Source organism: Oncorhynchus clarkii, chromosome 3 (assembly GCF_045791955.1).
Source record: "Oncorhynchus clarkii lewisi isolate Uvic-CL-2024 chromosome 3, UVic_Ocla_1.0, whole genome shotgun sequence".
Lineage (NCBI taxonomy): Eukaryota > Metazoa > Chordata > Actinopteri > Salmoniformes > Salmonidae > Oncorhynchus > Oncorhynchus clarkii.
In genome coordinates this window covers 51,547,243-51,566,625 of record NC_092149.1, presented here as the reverse complement: position 1 = coordinate 51,566,625, position 19,383 = coordinate 51,547,243, and the positions used below count along the sequence as shown (strand labels likewise).

The window sequence follows — 19,383 nt, the reverse complement described above, 5'->3', positions numbered from 1 at the left end:
GAAAAAAAAGCAGACATTGAATATCCCTTTGAGCATTATTAATTACACTTTGGATGCTGTATCAATACACACAGTCACTACAAAGATAAAGGAGTCCTTCCTAACTCAGTTGCCGGAGAGGAAGGAAACCTCAGGGATTTCACCATGAGGCCAATGATGACTTTAAAACAGTTACAGAATTGAATGGCTGTGATAGGAGAAAACTGAGGATGGATCAACAACATTGTAGTTACTCCACATTACTAACCTAAATGACAGAGTTAAAACAAGGAAGCCTGTAGAGAATAAAAAATACAACACAACACATCCACCTAGTACCACTCTTCATATGTTCAAGCATGGTGGTGGCTGCATCATGTTTTGGGTATGCTTGTCATCGGCAAGGACTAGGGAGTTTTTTTTAGGATACAAAGAAACAGAATAGAGCTAAGCTTGAAAATGGCTGTCAAACAATGATCAACAGCCAACTTAACAGAGCTTGAAGAATTTTTTAAAGAACAATGTGCAAATATTGTACAATCCAGGAGTGCAAACCTCATAGAGACATACCCAGAAAGAAATTCTAACATGTATTGACCCAGAGGCGTGATGTAAATGAGATATTTCTGTATTTCATTTTCAATACATTTGCAAAGATGTCTAAAACCATGTTTTCACTTTGTCATTATGGGGTATTGTGTGTAGATGGGTGAGATTGAAAATATATATATATATTTAATCCATTTTGAATTCAGGCTGTAACACAAAATGTAGAATAAGTCAAGGGGTATGAATACTTTCTGAAGGCACTGCATGGGTCCCGAATGGCACCCTATTCCCTATATTGTACTACTTTTCAAAACCAGTGCACTATATAGGGAACAGGTCGCCACTCGTCAAAAGTAGTGCACTATATAGGGAACAGGTCGCCACTCGTCAAAAGTAGTGCACTATATAGGGAATAGAGTGTCATTTGGCCACACATAGCCTTGGTCTCCTATAGTACATATCCTATAAAGTGTACTACTTTGGAACAGGGCCCATAGAGCTCTGGTCAAAGGTGTGCACTCGGCGACATTCTATAGGGAATCGGGTGCCATTTTGGGGGACACAAACTGGCCTGTGTGTTTCCTAAGAGAAGAAGCCTAGCGAGTCCAGATTCGTTTGTCGATTATATGAGAGTTAGGATAACGTTGGGGTTCAGAAGACGCGTGCGGTCTCAGTGGTGTAACGTCTCTCGTTAAAAGACCTGTGAGTTACTGACGGTCAGAAAAATTGGGATTAGCCGTGTACATGTGAAGTCAATGGGACTAACACACCGGGACATCATTGAAACGACTGCGGCGATTAACAGAGTCAGAAATATGCATGAACTATGTTTGCCGCCTATACTCCAAATGAAATGACCACGGTTTAAAGGAAACGGGGAGAATTTCAAATGTTAAATGTTTGCCAAATCAAAAAGACGTAGAACTCGCGTCATATTCATGACATAACACGTAATATCTGTAAAATCCCTGTGGAAAAGATGGTGCTAGAAGAGAGTTCTTCCAGATTGTTCAGAAGCCACGAAAACCCCCGTGTCAGAGATATCCTATTCCATAACATCATGAGTCAGACGACCCAATAAAAGGTCTTCTCCCAAATGGCACCCAATTCCCTGTATGTAGTGCCCTACTTTTGACCCATCAAAAGTGACCCATCAAAAGTAGTGGACTATATTGGGAATAAGATGCCGCTTGAAACACAGCTCTGGAAAACAACCCCCCCCCCCCCCCCGCCCCCTTATCCTTCGTCCTGCTGTTCCATGCCACAACTAAACGTGTCTTAAGCCATTTAAAGACTTAAAGGCCTCATGACCACAACAAAAGGCCTTCTCAGACATCACATGCAAACGCGTGAGCGTATTAGCAAACCTGGGAACTGTGACAATCCAGACTAAGTCAAAAACAATTTCAAGACATTTCTTATACAACAAGCATGTTACGTTTTAAATAGAGAATTAGGACTTGGTTATCATTGCAGCGCGTTCTTACAGTAGCCTCTAGGCTATAATGTATGGTGGTGAGGTGGCGTGTGCGTTGCTTACCGTAGCGTGGCGTGTCGCCCGGCGCGGGTAATGCTGTTCCCGCTGACGGGGGACGGGAGGTTACTCCCCCCATGCAGGTCCTCTATGGATCTGCTCCAGGGCTTGTCCACTGACTTCTCCGGGTTGTTCTCCACGCTGTCGCCATCAAACCTGGAGAGGGGAAACACACAGGACAAAGGGGCTTAGAGAACCTAGTACATTTCTGTACTCTCTGACCACAGTCCAGTAATGTCCCAAATAGCGCCGTATTGTCTTTATAGTGCACTACTTTTGACCAGGGCCCATAGGTTTCTGGTCAAAGGTAGTGCACTGCATAGTGGATAGGGTGCCGTTTAAGACACAGCCCTAATCTGTTTAATACATTATCAGAGTCTGGAAGGAAAAGGAGAACTGTATAAAAGTCACATAGAGGCATCTCTTACTTCACATTTTAGGAGGGCAGATATCCCCCCACCCCTCCCCCTGTATTCTTTTTAAATATTTTTTTATAGCTGTGGCTGTTTTCTAACAAAAAGGCAGGGGACTAACTAGTACCTGGGTAATCAAGGTAAACACTCACTGATGGGGTAACCATTAGAAACGTGTTGGACAGACCAATAACGTAGGGTCAGAAAGCAAATACAAACGTAACTAAAAACGCCATTGGCTCTGAATGGAAACCCCCCGGGACCGAGTAATTATTCCATCTATGAATAGAATCTACATGCCACACAGAGTTGAACGTATGCACGGCAAATGGCACCCTATTCCCTATGCCGTGCACTGCTTTTGACCAGGTCTATATAGGGAATAGGGTGTCAGTTGGGACGTAGACAGAGTCTACGGGAGCAGCGCCGGTCGCCACATACGACCAGTGACTCGGTGTTTCTGAGAACGAAGCAGGCTGCAGGGTGTCGAGGAGATGCGTGGTTGATTAGGCTAACAAACAAAAAAAGGGCCATTGTGCTCATTGTCTGGCCCGCGCTATAGGAGGACATGGAGAAAGGAGAAAGAGCCGTGGGGGGGACACTTACGTGACAGCGTACTGCGCAAAAGACAGATACTCCACCAGTACGTCCAGGCCTTTGTTTTCTTCGTTTAAGAACTCTCTCACCCACCTAGAAGGAGAAATGACACACAGTCTTAGTTCAAAGACAATGCGCAGACGGTGCTCGGCATGTGGTTCACGTGCAACACACAGAGTTGTGAACGGTCTGGGATTCTCATTTGACATTGTGATAGGCCTACACAACAAGGAGAGGGAAAGAGGGAGAGAGATAGAGGGAGAGAGATAGAGAGAGAGAGTGAGAGATAAAGAAAGAGTGAGAGAGATGAAGAGAGAAAGAGAGTGAGAGAAAGAGATATATAGGAGAGAGAGTGAGAGATGAGAGAGAGAGAGATGAGAGAGAGAGAGAGAGAGAAAGAGAGAGAGAGAGAGAGAGAGAGAGAGAGAGAGAGAGAGAGAGAGAGAGAGAGAGAGGGGGGGGGGGGGGCATCTTGTGTTGTTGGGATGCTGAGATTGTGTGACTGTTGTAATGTAACAGAGTCTGCCTGGGGTTGTATTGTCTAGGTAGGACTTGGCTGGCTGGCTGGCTGGTCTCCTGTCTGTGGCTGGGGACTCGGGTCAAAAGTAGTGCACTGTTTAGGGAATAGGGTGCCATTTGGAACCCATGCTGTTCCTTCCTGTCCTCACAGGGTCACAAAGTGGTGCCGTGTCGCCAGTGACATTGATCCAGTCCCATCAACCCCCGCTGCTTCCTGCTGACCCTTATCATCCCTTATCCTGCCTCATCCTGCCTCCAGCTCCCAGCATGCACCCTGGCCTCATTACCACCTGCGACCACAGCTGGGATGAGACCCAAATGGCACCCTACTCCCTTTCTAGTGCACTATTTTTGACCAGGGCCCATAGGGTACCAATTTGGGACGCAGGCACTTGACCTTCACATTCACATACTTAATCTTAATTATTACTCACCCTATGTGATTGGTCCTTAATGAAATTTCCAGTTCTCTCAGGACCTGGGTGGACTCCTGCACCCTCCGTCTGAATTTCTGGGGTTAAAGAAAGAGACATTTTGAACATTTCATCACTCCGTTCCGTATTCAGTAGACCGATAGAATATGTTGGGATGAACTTTGAGTGATTTGTGGGGCATTTCACCAACCATATCATCGGTCGTTTCTCATTCAACAGAGGGCCAGGAAGCATGACAGTCAACATAATGGACAGTCCTGCTTATAGAATGCTTGACTTTACCGTAGTCATTCCAATGTCTGCTTTGCGTAGAAGCAGTTCCTTCATCCGGAGCAATATAATCGTAGCATCCCAAATGGCACTCTATTCCCTATACAGTGTACTTTTGGTCGAATGTGGTGCACTACAGTATATAGAGAATAATGTGCTATTTGGGATGAGGCCATAATCGACTCATTAACTTGGATCTGGCTTGTGTTTGAGCTGTCAGGGCCTTTACACAAACACACACACAGCATATATCCATTCTAGTCCCGTTGTGCTGTTCCCGTGGTTACATGTCCAGGAACAAACGCTGGGTGGACTGAAGTGTATGACCTGCCCTGCATGTGAATATGCAACGTGACACAAGTGTTCGTGGGGAGGTTGTTCCCTCTCTCTCTCTTTCTCCCTCTCACCTCTCTCTCTCTCTCTCTCTCTCGTTGCTTTCATTTTCAGACAAAAAGACCCGCGACTACAAACAAAAGCCTCGCAGCCTGTTACGCAAAAGTTGCGCGGCGGAATCCAAAAAGCAATAGCGTGAGCGACAGGGCTTTGCCATTAGCATTCATAATCAACGCCCAGAAGAACCGGTGTTGATCACTACTCGTTCAGTGGAAGAGCCTCCCTGATGGCAGACAGTGAATCATTGCATCACCAATGACAGAGACAGAGGAGGAGGCTCCCAGTCTCCATATCAACCCATTTTTGGCTGAGCTGGAGCCTTCCCTTTCCATGATGTGTCTATGGCTGGCGGCATCCCAAATAGCACCCTATTCCCTATATAGTGCACAGGGCTCTGGTCAAAAAGTGGTGCACTAGGTAAGGAATAGGGTGCCAGACAAACAGAGCAGTGCCCGGTGTTATAAACACAGAGAGAGAGAGAGATGAGTACAGAGATGTTCCCATTGGCAGGGTTTCTCTGGTCCTTGGCCTGTAGTACTGAGCTGGGGTGTGTGTTTGGCACATGTGAGATGAGAAACAGTGTTTTTATTAGGGAGGAGGCCCCTTGTGTGTTTATATGGAAAGCGGCGCTAGTGTGAGGTGTACTGCGCAGACTCCCTGACCCACACACACAGCGGTCACGTACACACACACACATCACTCCTCACTAAGTACTACCAGCTGCCGCTCAGATCCAGAGAGCAGGGGGAACGAGACGAGAGAGAGCAGAGGGAACGAGACGAGAGAGAGAGAGCAGGGGGAACGAGACGAGAGAGAGAGAGCAAGGGGAACGAGACGAGAGAGAGAGAGCAGGGGGAACGAGACGAGAGAGAGAGAGCAGGGGGAACGAGACAAGAGAGAGAGAGCAGGGGGAACGAGACGAGAGAGAGAGAGCAGGGGGAACGAGACGAGAGAGAGAGAGCAGGGGGAACGAGACGAGAGAGAGAGAGAAGGGGGAACGAGACGAGAGAGAGAGAGCAGGGGGAACGAGACGAGAGAGAGTGCAGGGAGAGAGAGAAAAAAAAGCAGGGAAAGAGAGAGGAGGAAGAGAAGAACAGAGACAACAGGCGGAAGGGAGAGATAGCAAAGAGAGAGTGAGAGAGGGGAAAAGAGGTCGAGTGGGGAGCTGTGATGAGTGGAGGACGGTGCACGCTCTGGGGAGGTCATCCTGGAAACAAATCAATGGCTGATACATTCTTAGGGAGTTTTTTGGAATGAACCTCTTCCTTTTTGGATGCCTATTGGCTGAGAGGAATGCACGGGGGCCTGCATATGTAAAGAGGCGGCAATGAACTCCAGCTCCGGCTCTCCACAGAGGCACAAAGTGGCAATTGTTCCGAGTCTGAAGAAAAGGGGGTTGAACAGGAATGTAAAACCATAACTCTCTTTTCCTGCATCTCTCTCTCTCCCCTACTCTCTCGTTCTCCCCTGCGCTCTCTCACACACTATCTTTCCCCGTCTCTCTCCATTTTCCAACTCTCTCTCTCTGTCTCTTTCCCCCTCTCCCTCTGGTGCCGGCTGCTGACGTCCTGCGAGGGACACGCGGGACTGTTGTTGGAGCATGGTATAAGCCCAACTGTGGAGGGAGCAGACTCTGACGACTCATAGTTCCCAGGGCATGTGATAAACAGCCCAGACGTTTGGACGTGAAAATAAACACAGGAGCCCAACCGCTCGTCGTCGAAAAAACAGAGACGTGTTTTAATAAGCGCTGTTGCCTCTCGCTGAAGGCTCGATTCCAGCCCGTGACAAACGGTTTCAATAAAGATAGAGGAAGATCATACTTTGGTCAGCGGTGTTAGACAAACAAAGACAGCGAGGGCTCGCTGCCTAAACGTATGCAGGCCCTGGAGTCAGTGAATGCGTCCCAAATGGCACCCTATCCCCTACATAGTGCACTACTGTTGACCAGAGCCCTATGGGACTCCCTATGGACCCTGGACAAAAGTAGACCAATATATAGGGAATAGGGTGCCATTTGGGATGCAGGTAGTGTGTAATAAATCCTTCCTTCAGCCATGGCAGTGCTAAGTGTTTACACCCCGAAAGAGAGTTAAACCTGGACCAGTCATTTCCGTCATCAGGGAGCCATCCTCCCGTTCACCATGCCAACATCCCAAATAGCACCCTATTTCCCTATATAGTGCACCACTTTTGGCTCGGCTCCAGTCAAAAGTAGTGCACTATAGGGACTAGGGTGCCATTAGGGAGGAAGCCTAACCCTGCCCCATCCCACAATGCACTCCTCCTCATAGTCTTGCATCTGACCACAACATGAGCACTTGTTATCTACCATCCACCATCCTCCTTCCTCTCTCTATTCCTCGCTTCTCCTCTCCAGTGTTGCTCTTCATCCTCCTCCTATCCTCCTTCCCCTTCATCTCCGTCTCCAGAGAGGAACATTAGTCCTTCAGTCACGTTCTGTATCATCAGAGAGCCGAATACGGGTGCGTCCCATATGGCACCCCTATTCCCTTTCGCCGTCCACTACTTTTGACCAGGGTCCATAGGGCTCTGGTCGAAAGTAGTGCACTGGAAAGGGAATAGTGTGCCATTTTTTGGATACAACCCTAAAGAGCAGGGCGATGCTCTGAGGGAGACGTACGCCCCGAGCTTAGAAGGGTTCATCGATAATGCAGCTAGGGCTGCAGGAGTGCCAAAACACGAGGCGTGTCGTGATACAAGATGCAGAACATATTCTCTTTGCTTTTTCGATCGGAGAGAGACGAGGAACACACTTCAACACTATGAAAAATGTAATACTCGAAACAATCCAACCTAGATCGTCACTAGGCAGAAGTCACATCATTGGCTGATCTAGAACTGCTTTCTTGCCCTCTTCACGCTCCCGTAGCATATTCACGCTCCGAAACCTTCAATCCAGTCGGTCAGCGTAATTTAATTATCTGGAGCAATTTGATGTCCCTCTGGCAGAGTCGCTCGGCGCTAATTTGTTTTTATTACAGAGACAACTTTGTGGCCTCGTCCCAAATGGCAACATACTCCCTATAGAATTGCTTATATACCCTATGGGCCTTGGTCAAAAGTAGTGCACTATATAGGGAATCGGGCAACATTTGGAACGCATCCCATCGGGACAGTGGCACTATCTCCCTCCGCAAGCCAAATTTCTTCCTATTGGCGAGGCCTGAACGCTGGCTGACACTTTACTCTGGAAAACCTTCTCGCCTCTCCAACTCCTGTGGCCAGAGAGTCAGCCTCAGCCGGTACTGGCTGCTTCCCTCCCCTAACACTACCACCGGCACGATATCATAATGCTCCTGTTAGCTATGGCTCCGCAAGGCCATGTTCACTCCCAGGGCCCACTACTTCTCAGGGCAACACAGCTGTATGGTGGGGATACCCTGGGTAACATTCACTAGGACTGAAACGGAAGCAGAAGGGGCTAAATGGGAAGGGACTACGTGAACTTATCCAATAAGAAACGTTTAAAGTTTTTTACATTGCAACATGTTTTGCTACGTTTTTCTACAAATTAATGTAACACAGGTGGTGTTGAGCTGAAAGGGGAAGGAAGAAGCTGAGGCAGTGGAACAGTTGGTCGGGAAGAATCCACACTCTCCCTTACCTTCCTGGTGGCGGCCGGGTCCAGAAAGCCCCTCAGCTTCTGGATGTATGTGTGGGGGGGGTTCTTCACTTGGAATCGTTCCTGTGAGAGGGAGAGAGAGAGAGAAGAGAGAGAGAGGAGACAGAGAGAACACAAAAACACGTTACTTTCACCCTCATTCTGTAGTTACTCAGCTAACTGTGGAGGGTTAAAGGGGACAACATTAACTGTCTGTCACACCCTGACCATAGTTTACTTTGTATGTTTCTATGTTTTGGTTGGTCAGGGTGTGATCTGAGTGGGCATTCTATGTTACATGTCTAGTTTGTCCAGTTCTATGTTCGGCCTGATATGGTTCTCAATCAGAGGCAGGTGTTCGTCATTGTCTCTGATTGGGAACCATATTTAGGTAGCCTGGGTTTCACTGTGTGTTTGTGGGTGATTGTTCCTGTCTATGTGTTTTCACCAGATAGGCTGTTTAGGTTTTCGTTACGTTCATTACGTTCTTTATTTTTGTAGTGTTTGTATTGATTCGTGTTTTACGTTTGTTTATTAAAACATGGATCGCAATCGACACGCTGCATTTTGGTCCGACTCTCCTTCTCATACAGAAAACCGTTATAGAATCACCCACCACCAACGGACCAAGCAGCGTGTCAACAGGCAGCAACAGCAGCGTAAAGAGGAATGGACATGGGAGGACGTTTTGGATGGCAAGGGCTGTTACACTTGGGAGGAGATACTGGCTGGAAGAGATCGCCTCCCATGGGAACAGGTGGAGGCACTTAGGAGAGCAGAGGCAGCCGGAGAGAGGAGCCGGCGATATGAGGGAACACGGCTGGCAAGGAAGCCCGAGAGGCAGCCCCAAACATTTCTTGGGGGGGGGCTAACAGGGAGTATGGCTACGCCAGGTAGGAGACCTGCGCAAACTCCCTGTGCTTACCGGGGGGCTAGAGAGACCGGACAGGCACCGTGTTATGCAGTGGTGCGCACGGTGTCTCCAGTGCGGGTGCATAGCCCGGTGCGGTATATTCCAGCTCCGCGTGTCGGCCGGGCTAGATTGAGCGTCGAGCCTAATGCCATGAAGCCGGCTCTACGCAGCTGGTCCCCAGTGCGTCTCCTTGGGCCGGCTTACATGGCACCAGCCTTGCGCTCGGTGTCTCCGGTTCGCCTGCATAGCCCAGTGCGGGCTATTCCACCTCGCCGCACTGGCAGGGCGACCGTGAGCATTCAACCAGGTAAGGTTGGGCAGGCTCGGTGCTCAAGAGCTCCAGTGCGCCTGCACGGTCCGGTTTTTCCAGTACCACCTCCACACCCCAGCCCTCCGGTAGCAGCTCCCCGCACCAGGCTTCCTGTGCGTGTCCTCGGCCCAGTACCACCAGTGCCAGCACCACGCATCAGGCCTACAGTGCGTCTCGCCTGTCCAGCGCTGCTAGAGGCTTCCTCCTTTTCAGCGCTGTTGGAGTCTCCCGCCTGTCTAGCGCTGTTAGAGCCTTCCTTCTCTTCAGCGCTGCCGGAGTCTCCCGCCTGTTCAGAACTGCCAGTCTGCATAGAGCTGCCAGTCTGCATAGAGCTGCCAGTCTGCAAGGAGCTGCCAGTCTGCATAGAGCTGCCAGTCTGCAAGGAGCTGCCAGTCTGCAAGGAGCTGCCAGTCTGCAAGGAGCTGCCAGTCTGCATAGAGCTGCCAGTCTGCAAGGAGCTGCCAGTCTGCAAGGAGCTGCCAGTCTGCAAGGAGCTGCCAGAGCTGCCTGTCTGCAAGGAGCCGCCAGAGCTGCCAGTCTGCAAGGAGCCGCCAGAGCTGCCAGTCTGCAAGGAGCCGCCAGAGCTGCCAGTTAGCATGGAGCAGCCAGAGCCGCCAGTCAGCATGGAGCAGCCAGAGCCGCCAGTCAGCATGGAGCAGCCAGGGCCGCCAGTCAGCATGGAGCAGCCAGGGCCGCCAGTCAGCATGGAGCAGTCAGGGCCGCCAGTCAGCATGGAGCAGCCAGTCAGCATGGAGCAGCCAGAGCTGCCAGTCAGCATGGAGCAGCCAGAGCTGCCAGTCAGCATGGAGCAGCCAGAGCTGCCAGTCAGCATGGAGCAGCCAGAGCTGCCAGTCAGCATGGAGCAGCCAGAGCTGCCAGTCAGCATGGAGCAGCCAGAGCTGCCAGTCAGCATGGAGCAGCCAGAGCTGCCAGTCAGCATGGAGCAGCCAGAGCTGCCAGTCAGCATGGAGCAGCCAGTCAGCATGGAGCAGCCAGAGCTGCCAGTCGACCAGACTCTTCCAGATCTGCCAGTCGACCAGACTCTTCCAGATCTGCCAGTCAGCCAGGATCTGCCAGATCTGCCAGTCAGCCAGGATCTGCCAGATCTGCCAGTCAGCCAGGATCTGCCAGATCTGCCAGTCAGCCAGGATCTGCCAGATCTGCCAGTCAGCCAGGATCTGCCAGATCTGCCAGTCAGCCAGGATCTGCCAGAACCGCCAGTCAGCCAGGATCTGCCAGAACCGCCAGCCAGCCAGGATCTGCCGGATTCAACTACCTGCCTGAGCTTCCTCTCAGTGCTGAGCTTCCTCTCAGTGCTGAGCTACCCATCAGTCCCGAGCTACCTCTGTCCCGAGCTGTCCTTCTGTTCCGAGCTGCCCCTCTGTCCCGAGCTGTCATTTAGGAGGGTAACCTATCTAGGGACGCTAAGGAGGTGGACTAAGACTATTATGGAGTGGGGTCCACGTCCAGCGCCAGAGCCGCCACCGCGGACAGATGCCCACCCAGACCCTCCCCTATAGGTTCAGGTTTTGCGGCCGGAGTCCGCACCTTGGGGGGGGGGGGGGGGGGGGGGGGGGGTACTGTCACACCCTGACCATAGTTTACTTTGTATGTTTCTATGTTTTGGTTGGTCAGGGTGTGATCTGAGTGGGCATTCTATGTTACATGTCTAGTTTGTCCAGTTCTATGTTCGGCCTGATATGGTTCTCAATCAGAGGCAGGTGTTCGTCATTGTCTCTGATTGGGAACCATATTTAGGTAGCCTGGGTTTCACTGTGTGTTTGTGGGTGATTGTTCCTGTCTATGTGTTTTCACCAGATAGGCTGTTTAGGTTTTCGTTACGTTCATTACGTTCTTTATTTTTGTAGTGTTTGTATTGATTCGTGTTTTGCGTTTGTTTATTAAAACATGGATCGCAATCGACACGCTGCATTTTGGTCTGACTCTCCTTCTCATACAGAAAACCGTTACACTGTCATTTTGTTTACTGGCGATTGTGCCAAACTACTGGGGCTAAACCACATCACTGTTGTTGATTTCCACTCAGTAGACAAAACATTAAAAACGTGCTCTTTCCACGACATAGACCAGGTGCATCCAGGTGAAAGCTATGGTCCCATTTTGATGTCACATGTTAAATTCACTTCAATCCGTGTAGATGAAGGGGAGGAGACTAGAGGTCGACCGATTATGATTTTTCAACGCCGATACCGATACAGATTATTGGAGGACCAAAAAAAAAGCCGATACCGATTAATCGGCCAATTGTTTTTATTTATTTGAAATAATGACAATTACAACAATAGTGAATGAACACTTATTTTAACTTAATATAATACACCAATAAAATCTATTTAGCCTCAAATAAATAATGAAACATGTGCAAAAACAAAGTGTTGGTGAAGAAAGTAAAAGTGCAATATGTGCTATGTAAGAAAGCTAACGTTTAAGTTCCTTGCTCAGAACATGAGAACATATGAAAGCTGGTGGTTCCTTTTAACATGAGTCTTCAATATTCCCAGGTAAGAAGTTTTAGGTTGTAGTTATTATAGGAATTATAGGACTATTTCTCTCTATACCATTTGTATTTCATATACCTTTGACTATTGGATGTTCTTATAGGCACTTTAGTATTGCCAGTGTAACAGTATAGTTTTCGTCCCTCTCCTCGCCCCTACCTGGACTCGAACCAGGAACACATCGACAACAGCCACCCTTGAAGCATCGTTACCCATCGCTCCACAAATGCTGCGCCCCTTGCAGAGCAAGGGGAACAACTACTCCAAGTCTCAGAGCAAGTGACGTTTGAAACGCTATTAGCGCGCACCCCGCTCACTAGCTAGCCATTTCACATCGGTTACACCAGCCTAATCTCAGGAGTTGATAGGCTTGAAGTCATAAACAGCGCAATGCTTGAAGCATTGCGAAGTGCTGCTGGCAAAACGCACGAAAGTGCTGTTTGAATGAATGCTTACGAGCCTGCTGCTGCCTACCATCACTCAGTCAGACTGCTCTATCAAATCATAGACTTAGTTATAACATAATAACACACAGAAATACGAGCCTTAGGTCATTAATATGGTCGAATCCGGAAACTATCATCTCGAAAACAAGACGTTTATTCTTTCAGTGAAATACGGAACCGTTCTGTATTTTATCTAACGGGTGGCATCCATAAGTCTAAATATTCCTGTTACATTGCACAACCTTCAATGTTATGTCATACTTACGTAAAATTCTGGCAAATTAGGCGGCCCAAACTGTTACATATAGCCTGACTCAAGTGACACAATTTCACCAGGTTAATATTGCCTGCTAACCTGTATTTCATTTAGCTAAATATTCAGGTTTAAAAATATATACTTCTGTGTATTGATTTCAAGAAAGGCATTGATGCTTATGGTTAGATACACATTGGAGCAAGGACAGTCTTTTTCGCGAATACGCACTGCATCAATTATATGCAACGCAGGACACGCTAGATAAACTAGTAATATCATCAACCATGTGTAGTTAACTAGTGATTATGATTGATTGATTGATTGTTTTTTATAAGATAAGTTTAATGCTAGCTAGCAACTTACCTTGGCTTACTGCATTCTCGTAACAGGCAGTCTCCTCGTGGAGTGCAATGAGAGGCAGGTGGTTAGAGCGTTGGACTAGTTAACTGTAAGGTTGCAAGATTGAATCCCCGAGCTGACAAGATAAAAATCTGTTGTTCTGCCCCTGAACAAGGCAGTTAACCCACCGTTCCTAGGCCGTCATTGAAATTATGAATGTGTTCTTAACTGACTTGCCAAGTTAAATAAAGATTTAAAAAAGGTGTAAAAAAAGAAAGAAAAGTAAATTGTCCAAATCGGTGTCCAAAAATACCGATTTCCGATTGTTATGAAAACTTGAAATCGGCCCTAATTAATCGCCCATTCCGATAAATCGGTCGACCTCTAGAGACAGGTTAAAAATGATTTTTAAGCCTTGAGACATGGATTGTGTATGTGTGCCATTCAGAGGGGGAATGGGCAACACAGAAAATGTAAGCGCCTTTAAACGGGGTATGGTAGTCGGTGCCAGACGCACCGGTTTGGGTTAATACCTAAAACGCTGCTGGATTTTTCACACTCAACAGTTTCCCGTGCGTATATCGGCACTCTAATAAAAGGCCACAAGGTCATCACTCACAGCGGCTCCACTATCACAGACTCGTCAAATTAGGCTCGTTGGTCGAGGTGGATGTGTGGGCGTAAAAGCGCAAAGGTCTAGCAAAGCGAAGGTTGCATGTTTGAATCTCATCACGGACAACTTTGGCACATAGTATATTATACTAAAGCAACGTGATATTTCGTTTTGTTACCAACCTTACTTTGCTACCTGACAACTTTACGGTTTTTACTTTTTAATTACTGTTTATATTTTTAGTTTTTACCTCACAACTTTTTTTTCCCCATTCAACTTTTTCACTCCGGACGCTTTATCTGGACATGGTTCGTCAGGACCTCCAACAGCCAAAGCTAAGTAGTAACATTAACATGATGCCTTCTAATTGCAGTCGCTGTACTCATAATATACAGGAGAACAATCTCCTTACGGCGAGGATAGCTGTGCTGCAAGCCCAGCTTCAGACGCAATTGTTAGGCAAGGGTCATTTAAGTGTAGGAAAGGATGAACAGAGTCTGTGCCACCACTAAGTACAGATAGTAACGTTAAAATAAATCCCCTCGCACGGTCCCTGCAGCCAGACAACTTTCTCATGGCTTCTGGAGGGAAATGCTGTAGGAATGCTCAACCGGTGTCGCTCATTCAGCCGACAGAAACTTTCAACAGGTTTTCCCCATTAAGCAGCGAGTCGGAGTCTGAGGCCGAGCCTTCTCTTGTCTCTACTCCTCCCGTTACGGGGTCTGAGACGCCGAAGCTTCCCACCATTAGCTCTGACAAATTGAAAACCCTAGTCATTGGAGACTCCATTACCCGCAGTATTAGACTTAAAACGAATCATCCAGCGATCATACACTGTTTACCAGGGGGCAGGGCTACCGAGGTTAAGGCTAATCTGAAGATGGTGCTGGCTAAAGCTAAAACTGGTGAGTGTAAAGAGTATAGAGATATTGTTATCCACGTCGGCACCAACGATGTTAGGATGAAACAGTCAAAGGTCACCAAGCGCAACATAGCTTCAGCCTGTAAATCAGCTAGAAAGATGTGTCGGCATCGAGTAATTGTCTCTGGCCCCCTCCCAGTTAGGGGGAGTGATGAGCTCTACAGCAGAGTCTCACAACTCAATCGCTGGTGGAAAACTGTTTTCAGACCCTCCCAAAAGATAGAATTTGTAGATAATTGGCCCTCTTTCTGGGACTCACCCACAAACAGGACCAAGCCTGGCCTGCTGAAGAGTGACAGACTCCAGCCTAGATGGAGGGGTGCTCTCATCTTATCTACCAACATAGACAGGGCTCTACCTCCTCTAGCTCCACAATGAAATAGGGTGCAGGCCAGGCAGCAGGCTATTAGCCAGCTTGTCGGCTTAGTGGATTCTGCCACTAGCACAGTCAGTGTAGTCAGCTCAGCTATCCCCATTGAGATCGTGTCTGCGCTTCGACCTAGGTTGGGCAAACTAAACATGGCGGTGTTCGCCTTAGCAATCTCACTAGGATAAAGACCTCCTCCATTCCTGCCATTATTGAAAGAGATCGTGATACCTCACATTTCAAAATAGGGCTACTTAATGTTAGATCCCTCACTTCAAAGGCAGTTATAGTCAATGAACTAATCACTGATCATAATCTTGATGTGATTGGCCTGACTGAAATCTGGCTTAAGCCTGATTAATTTACTGTGTTAATTGAGGCCTCACCACCTGGTTATACTTGTGACCATATCCACCGTGCATCCCACAAAGGCGGAGGTGCTGCTAACATTTACAATAGCAAATTTCAATTAACAAAAAAAAAATGACGTTTTCGTCTTTTGAGCTTCTAGTCATGAAATCTATGCAACCTACTCAATAACTTTTTATAGCTACTGTTAAAGGCTTCCTGGGCCATATACAGAGTTCCTCACTGATTTCCCTGAATTCCTATCGGACCTTGTAGTCATAGCAGATAATATTCTAATTTTTGGTGATTTTAATTTTCACATGGAAAAGTCCACAGACTCGCTCCAAAAGGCTTTCGGAGCCATCATCGACTCAGTGGGTTTTGTCCAACATGTCTCTGGACCTACAAACTGTCACAGTCATGCTCTGGACCTAGTTTTGTCCCATGGAATAAATGTTGCAGATCTTAATGTTTTTCCTCATAATCCTGGACTATCGGACCACCATTTTATTACGTTTGCAATCGCAACACATAATCTGCTCAGACCCCAACCAAGGAGCATCAAAACTTGTGCTATAAATTCTCAGACAACCCAAAGATTCCTTGATGCCCTTCCAGACTCCCTCTGCCTACCCAAGGACGTCAGAGGACAAAAATCAGTTAAACACCTAACTGAGGAACTCAATTTAACCTTGCACAATATCCTAGATGCAATTGCACCCCTAAAAACTAAAAACATTTGTCATAAGAAACTAGCTCCCTGGTATACAGAAAATACCCGAGCTCTGAAGCAAGTTTACAGAAAATTGGAACGGAAATGGCGCCACACCAAACTGGAGGTCTTCCGACTAGCTTGGAAAGACAGTACCGTGCAGTATCGAAGAGCCCTCACTGCTGCTCGATCATCCTATTTTTCCAACTTAATTGAGGAAAATAAGAACAATCCGAAATGTATTTTTGATACTGTCGCAAAGCTAACTAAAAAGCAGCATTCCCCAAGAGAGGGTGGCTTTCACTTCAGCAGGAATAAATTCATGAACTTCTTTGAGGAAAAGATCATGATCATTAGAAAGCAAATTACGGACTCCTCTTTAAATTTGCGTAATCCTCCAAAGATCAGTTGTCCTGAGTCTGCACAACTCTGCCAGGACCTAGGATCAAGAGAGACACTCAAGTGTTTTAGTACTATATCTCTTGACACAATGATGAAAATAATCATGGCCTCTAAACCTTCAAGCTGCATACTGGACCCTATTCCAACTAAACTACTGAAAGAGCTGCTTCCTGTGCTTGGCCCTCCTATGTTGAACATAATAAACGGCTCTCTATCCACCGGATGTGTACCAAACTCACTAAAAGTGGCACTAATAAAGCCTCTCTTGAAAAAGCCAGACCTTGACCCAGAAAAAATAAAAAATTATCGGCCTATATCGAATCTTCCATTCCTCTCAAAATAGAAAAAGCTGTTGCGCAGCAACTCACTGCCTTCCTGAAGACAAACAATGTATACGAAATGCTTCAGTCTGGTTTTAGACCCCATCATAGCACTGAGACTGCACTTGTGAAGGTGGTAAATTACCTTTTAATGGCGTCAGACCGAGGCTCTGCATCTGTCCTCGTGCTCCTAGACCTTAGTGCTGCTTTTGATACCATTGATCACCACATTCTTTTGGAGAGATTGGAAACCCAAATTGGTCTACACAGACAAGTTCTGGCCTGTTTTAGATCTTATCTGTCGGAAAGATATTAGTTTGTCTCTGTGAATGGTTTGTCATCTGACAAATCAACTGTACATTTCGGTGTTCCTCAAGGTTCCGTTTTAGGACCGCTATTGTTTTTACTATATATTTTACCTCTTGGGGATGTCATTCGAAAACATAATGTTAACTTCCACTGCTATGCGGATGACACACAGCTGTACACTTCAATGAAACATGGTGAAGCCCCAAAATTGCCCTTGCTAGAAGCCTGTGTTTCAGACATAAGGAAGTGGATGGCTGCAAACTTTCTACTTTTAAACTCGGACAAAACATAGATGCTTGTTCTAGGTCCCAAGAAACAAAGAGATCTTCTGTTGAATCGGACAATTAATCTTGATGGTTGTACAGTCGTCTCAAAAAAAACTGTGAAGGACCTCGGTGTTACTCTGGACCCTGATCTCTCTTTTGACGAACATATCAAGACTGTTTCAAGGACAGCTTTTTTCCATCTACGTAACATTGCAAAAATCGAAAACTTTCTGTTCAAAAATTATGCAGAAAAAATTAATCCATGATTTTCTTACTTCTAGGTTAGACTACTGCAATGCTCTACTTTCCGGCTACCCGGATAAAGCACTAAATAAACCTCAGTTAGTGCTAAATACGGCTCCTGGAATCCTGACTAGAACCAAACAATTTGATCATATTACTCCAGTGCTAGCCTCCCTACACTGGCTTCCTGCTAAGGCAAGGGCTGATTTTAAGGTTTTACTTCTAACCTACAAAGCATTACATGGGCTTGCTCCTACCTATCTTTCCGATTTGGTCCTGCCGTACATACCTACACGTACGCTACGGTCACAAGACGCAGGCCTCCTAATTGTCCCTAGAATTTCTAAGCAAACAGCTGGATGCAGGAGTTTCTCCTATAGAGCTAAATTTTTATGGAATGGTCTGCCTACCCATGTGAAAGACGCAGACTCGGTCTCAACCTTTAAGTCTTTACTGAAGACTCATCTCTTCAGTGGGCCATATGATTGAGTGTAGTTTGGCCCAGGAGTGTGAAGGTGAACGGAAAAGCTCTGGAGCAACAAACCGCCCTTGCTGTCTCTGCCTGGCCGGTTCCCCTCTCTCCACTGGGATTCTCTGCCTCTAACCCTATTACAGGGGCTGAGTCACTGGCTTACTGGTGCTCTTCCATGCCGTCCCTAGGAGGGGTGCATCACTTGAGTGGGTTGAGTCACTGACGTGATCTCCCCCCCCCCCCCCTTGGGTTGTGCCGTGGCGGAGATCTTTGTGGGCTATACTCTGCCTTGTCTCAGGATGGTAGGTTGGTGGTTGAATATATCCCTCCAGTGGTGTGGGGGCTGTGCTTTGGCAAAGTGGGTGGGGTTATATCCTGCCTGTTTGGCACTGTCCGGGGGTATCATCTGATGGGGCCACAGTGTCTCCTTACCCCTCCTGTCTCAGCCTCCAGTATATGTGCTGCAGTAGTTTTTGTGTCGGGGGCTAGGGTAAGTCTGTTATATCTGGAGTACTTCTCCTGTCTTATCCGGTGTGACATTTACTCCTGAGGTGCTGACTTGCTGCACCCTCGACAACTACTGTGATTATTATTATTTGACCATGCTGATCATTTATGAACATTTGAACATCTTGGCCATGTTCTGTTATAATCTCCACCCAGCACAGCCAGAAGAGGACTGGCCACCCCTCATAGCCTGGTTCCTCTCTAGGTTTCTTCCTAGGTTTTGGCCTTTCTAGGGAGTTTTTCCTAGCCACCATGCGTCTACACCTGCATTTCTTGCTGTTTGGGGTTTTAGGTTGGGTTTCTGTACAGAATCAGCTGTATCAGCTTACATCAGTATCAGCTGATGTAAGAAGGGCTATATAAATACATTTGATTTGATACTAAAGTAGTTGAATGTAATATATCATACTAAAGTAGTTGAATGTAATATATCATACTAAAGTAGTTGAATGTAATATATCATACTAAAGTAGTTGAATGTAATATATCATACTAAAGTAGTTGAATGTAATATATCATACTAAAGTAGTTGAATGTAATATAGCATACTAAAGTAGTTGAATGTAATATATCATACTAAAGTAGTTGGATGTAATATATCATACTAAAGCAGTTGAACGTAATATACCATACTAAAGCAGTCAAACGTAATATATCATACTAAATGGATCAAATCAAACTGGTGTGGTCAAAACGTAGGATACTATTATATTGTATGACCGCTATTACATTGGTAGGCCAGTGTAATGTAACCTAATGTAAAGTAACATATCATACTAAATGGAGTGGCACGGATTTTAGTAAGA

The 19,383-nt window shown here is 46.8% G+C and overlaps 1 protein-coding gene across 13 annotated transcripts in view; it reads right to left on the bottom strand.

The window, feature by feature from the left end:
- The window catches only part of LOC139396991 (formin-like protein 2), a 90,641-nt gene that overhangs the window by 30,061 nt on the left and 41,197 nt on the right, over positions 1-19,383 (bottom strand). For all 13 annotated transcript variants that reach the window (XM_071143946.1, XM_071143942.1, XM_071143944.1 and 10 more), the window contains exons 3-6: positions 8,317-8,397; positions 4,026-4,102; positions 3,082-3,165; positions 2,069-2,218 (exon numbers count right to left, since the gene is read on the bottom strand). In XM_071143946.1, coding sequence (XP_071000047.1) covers positions 2,069-2,218; positions 3,082-3,165; positions 4,026-4,102; positions 8,317-8,397 — 392 coding nt within the window. The remainder of the gene's footprint in view (positions 1-2,068; positions 2,219-3,081; positions 3,166-4,025; positions 4,103-8,316; positions 8,398-19,383) is intronic.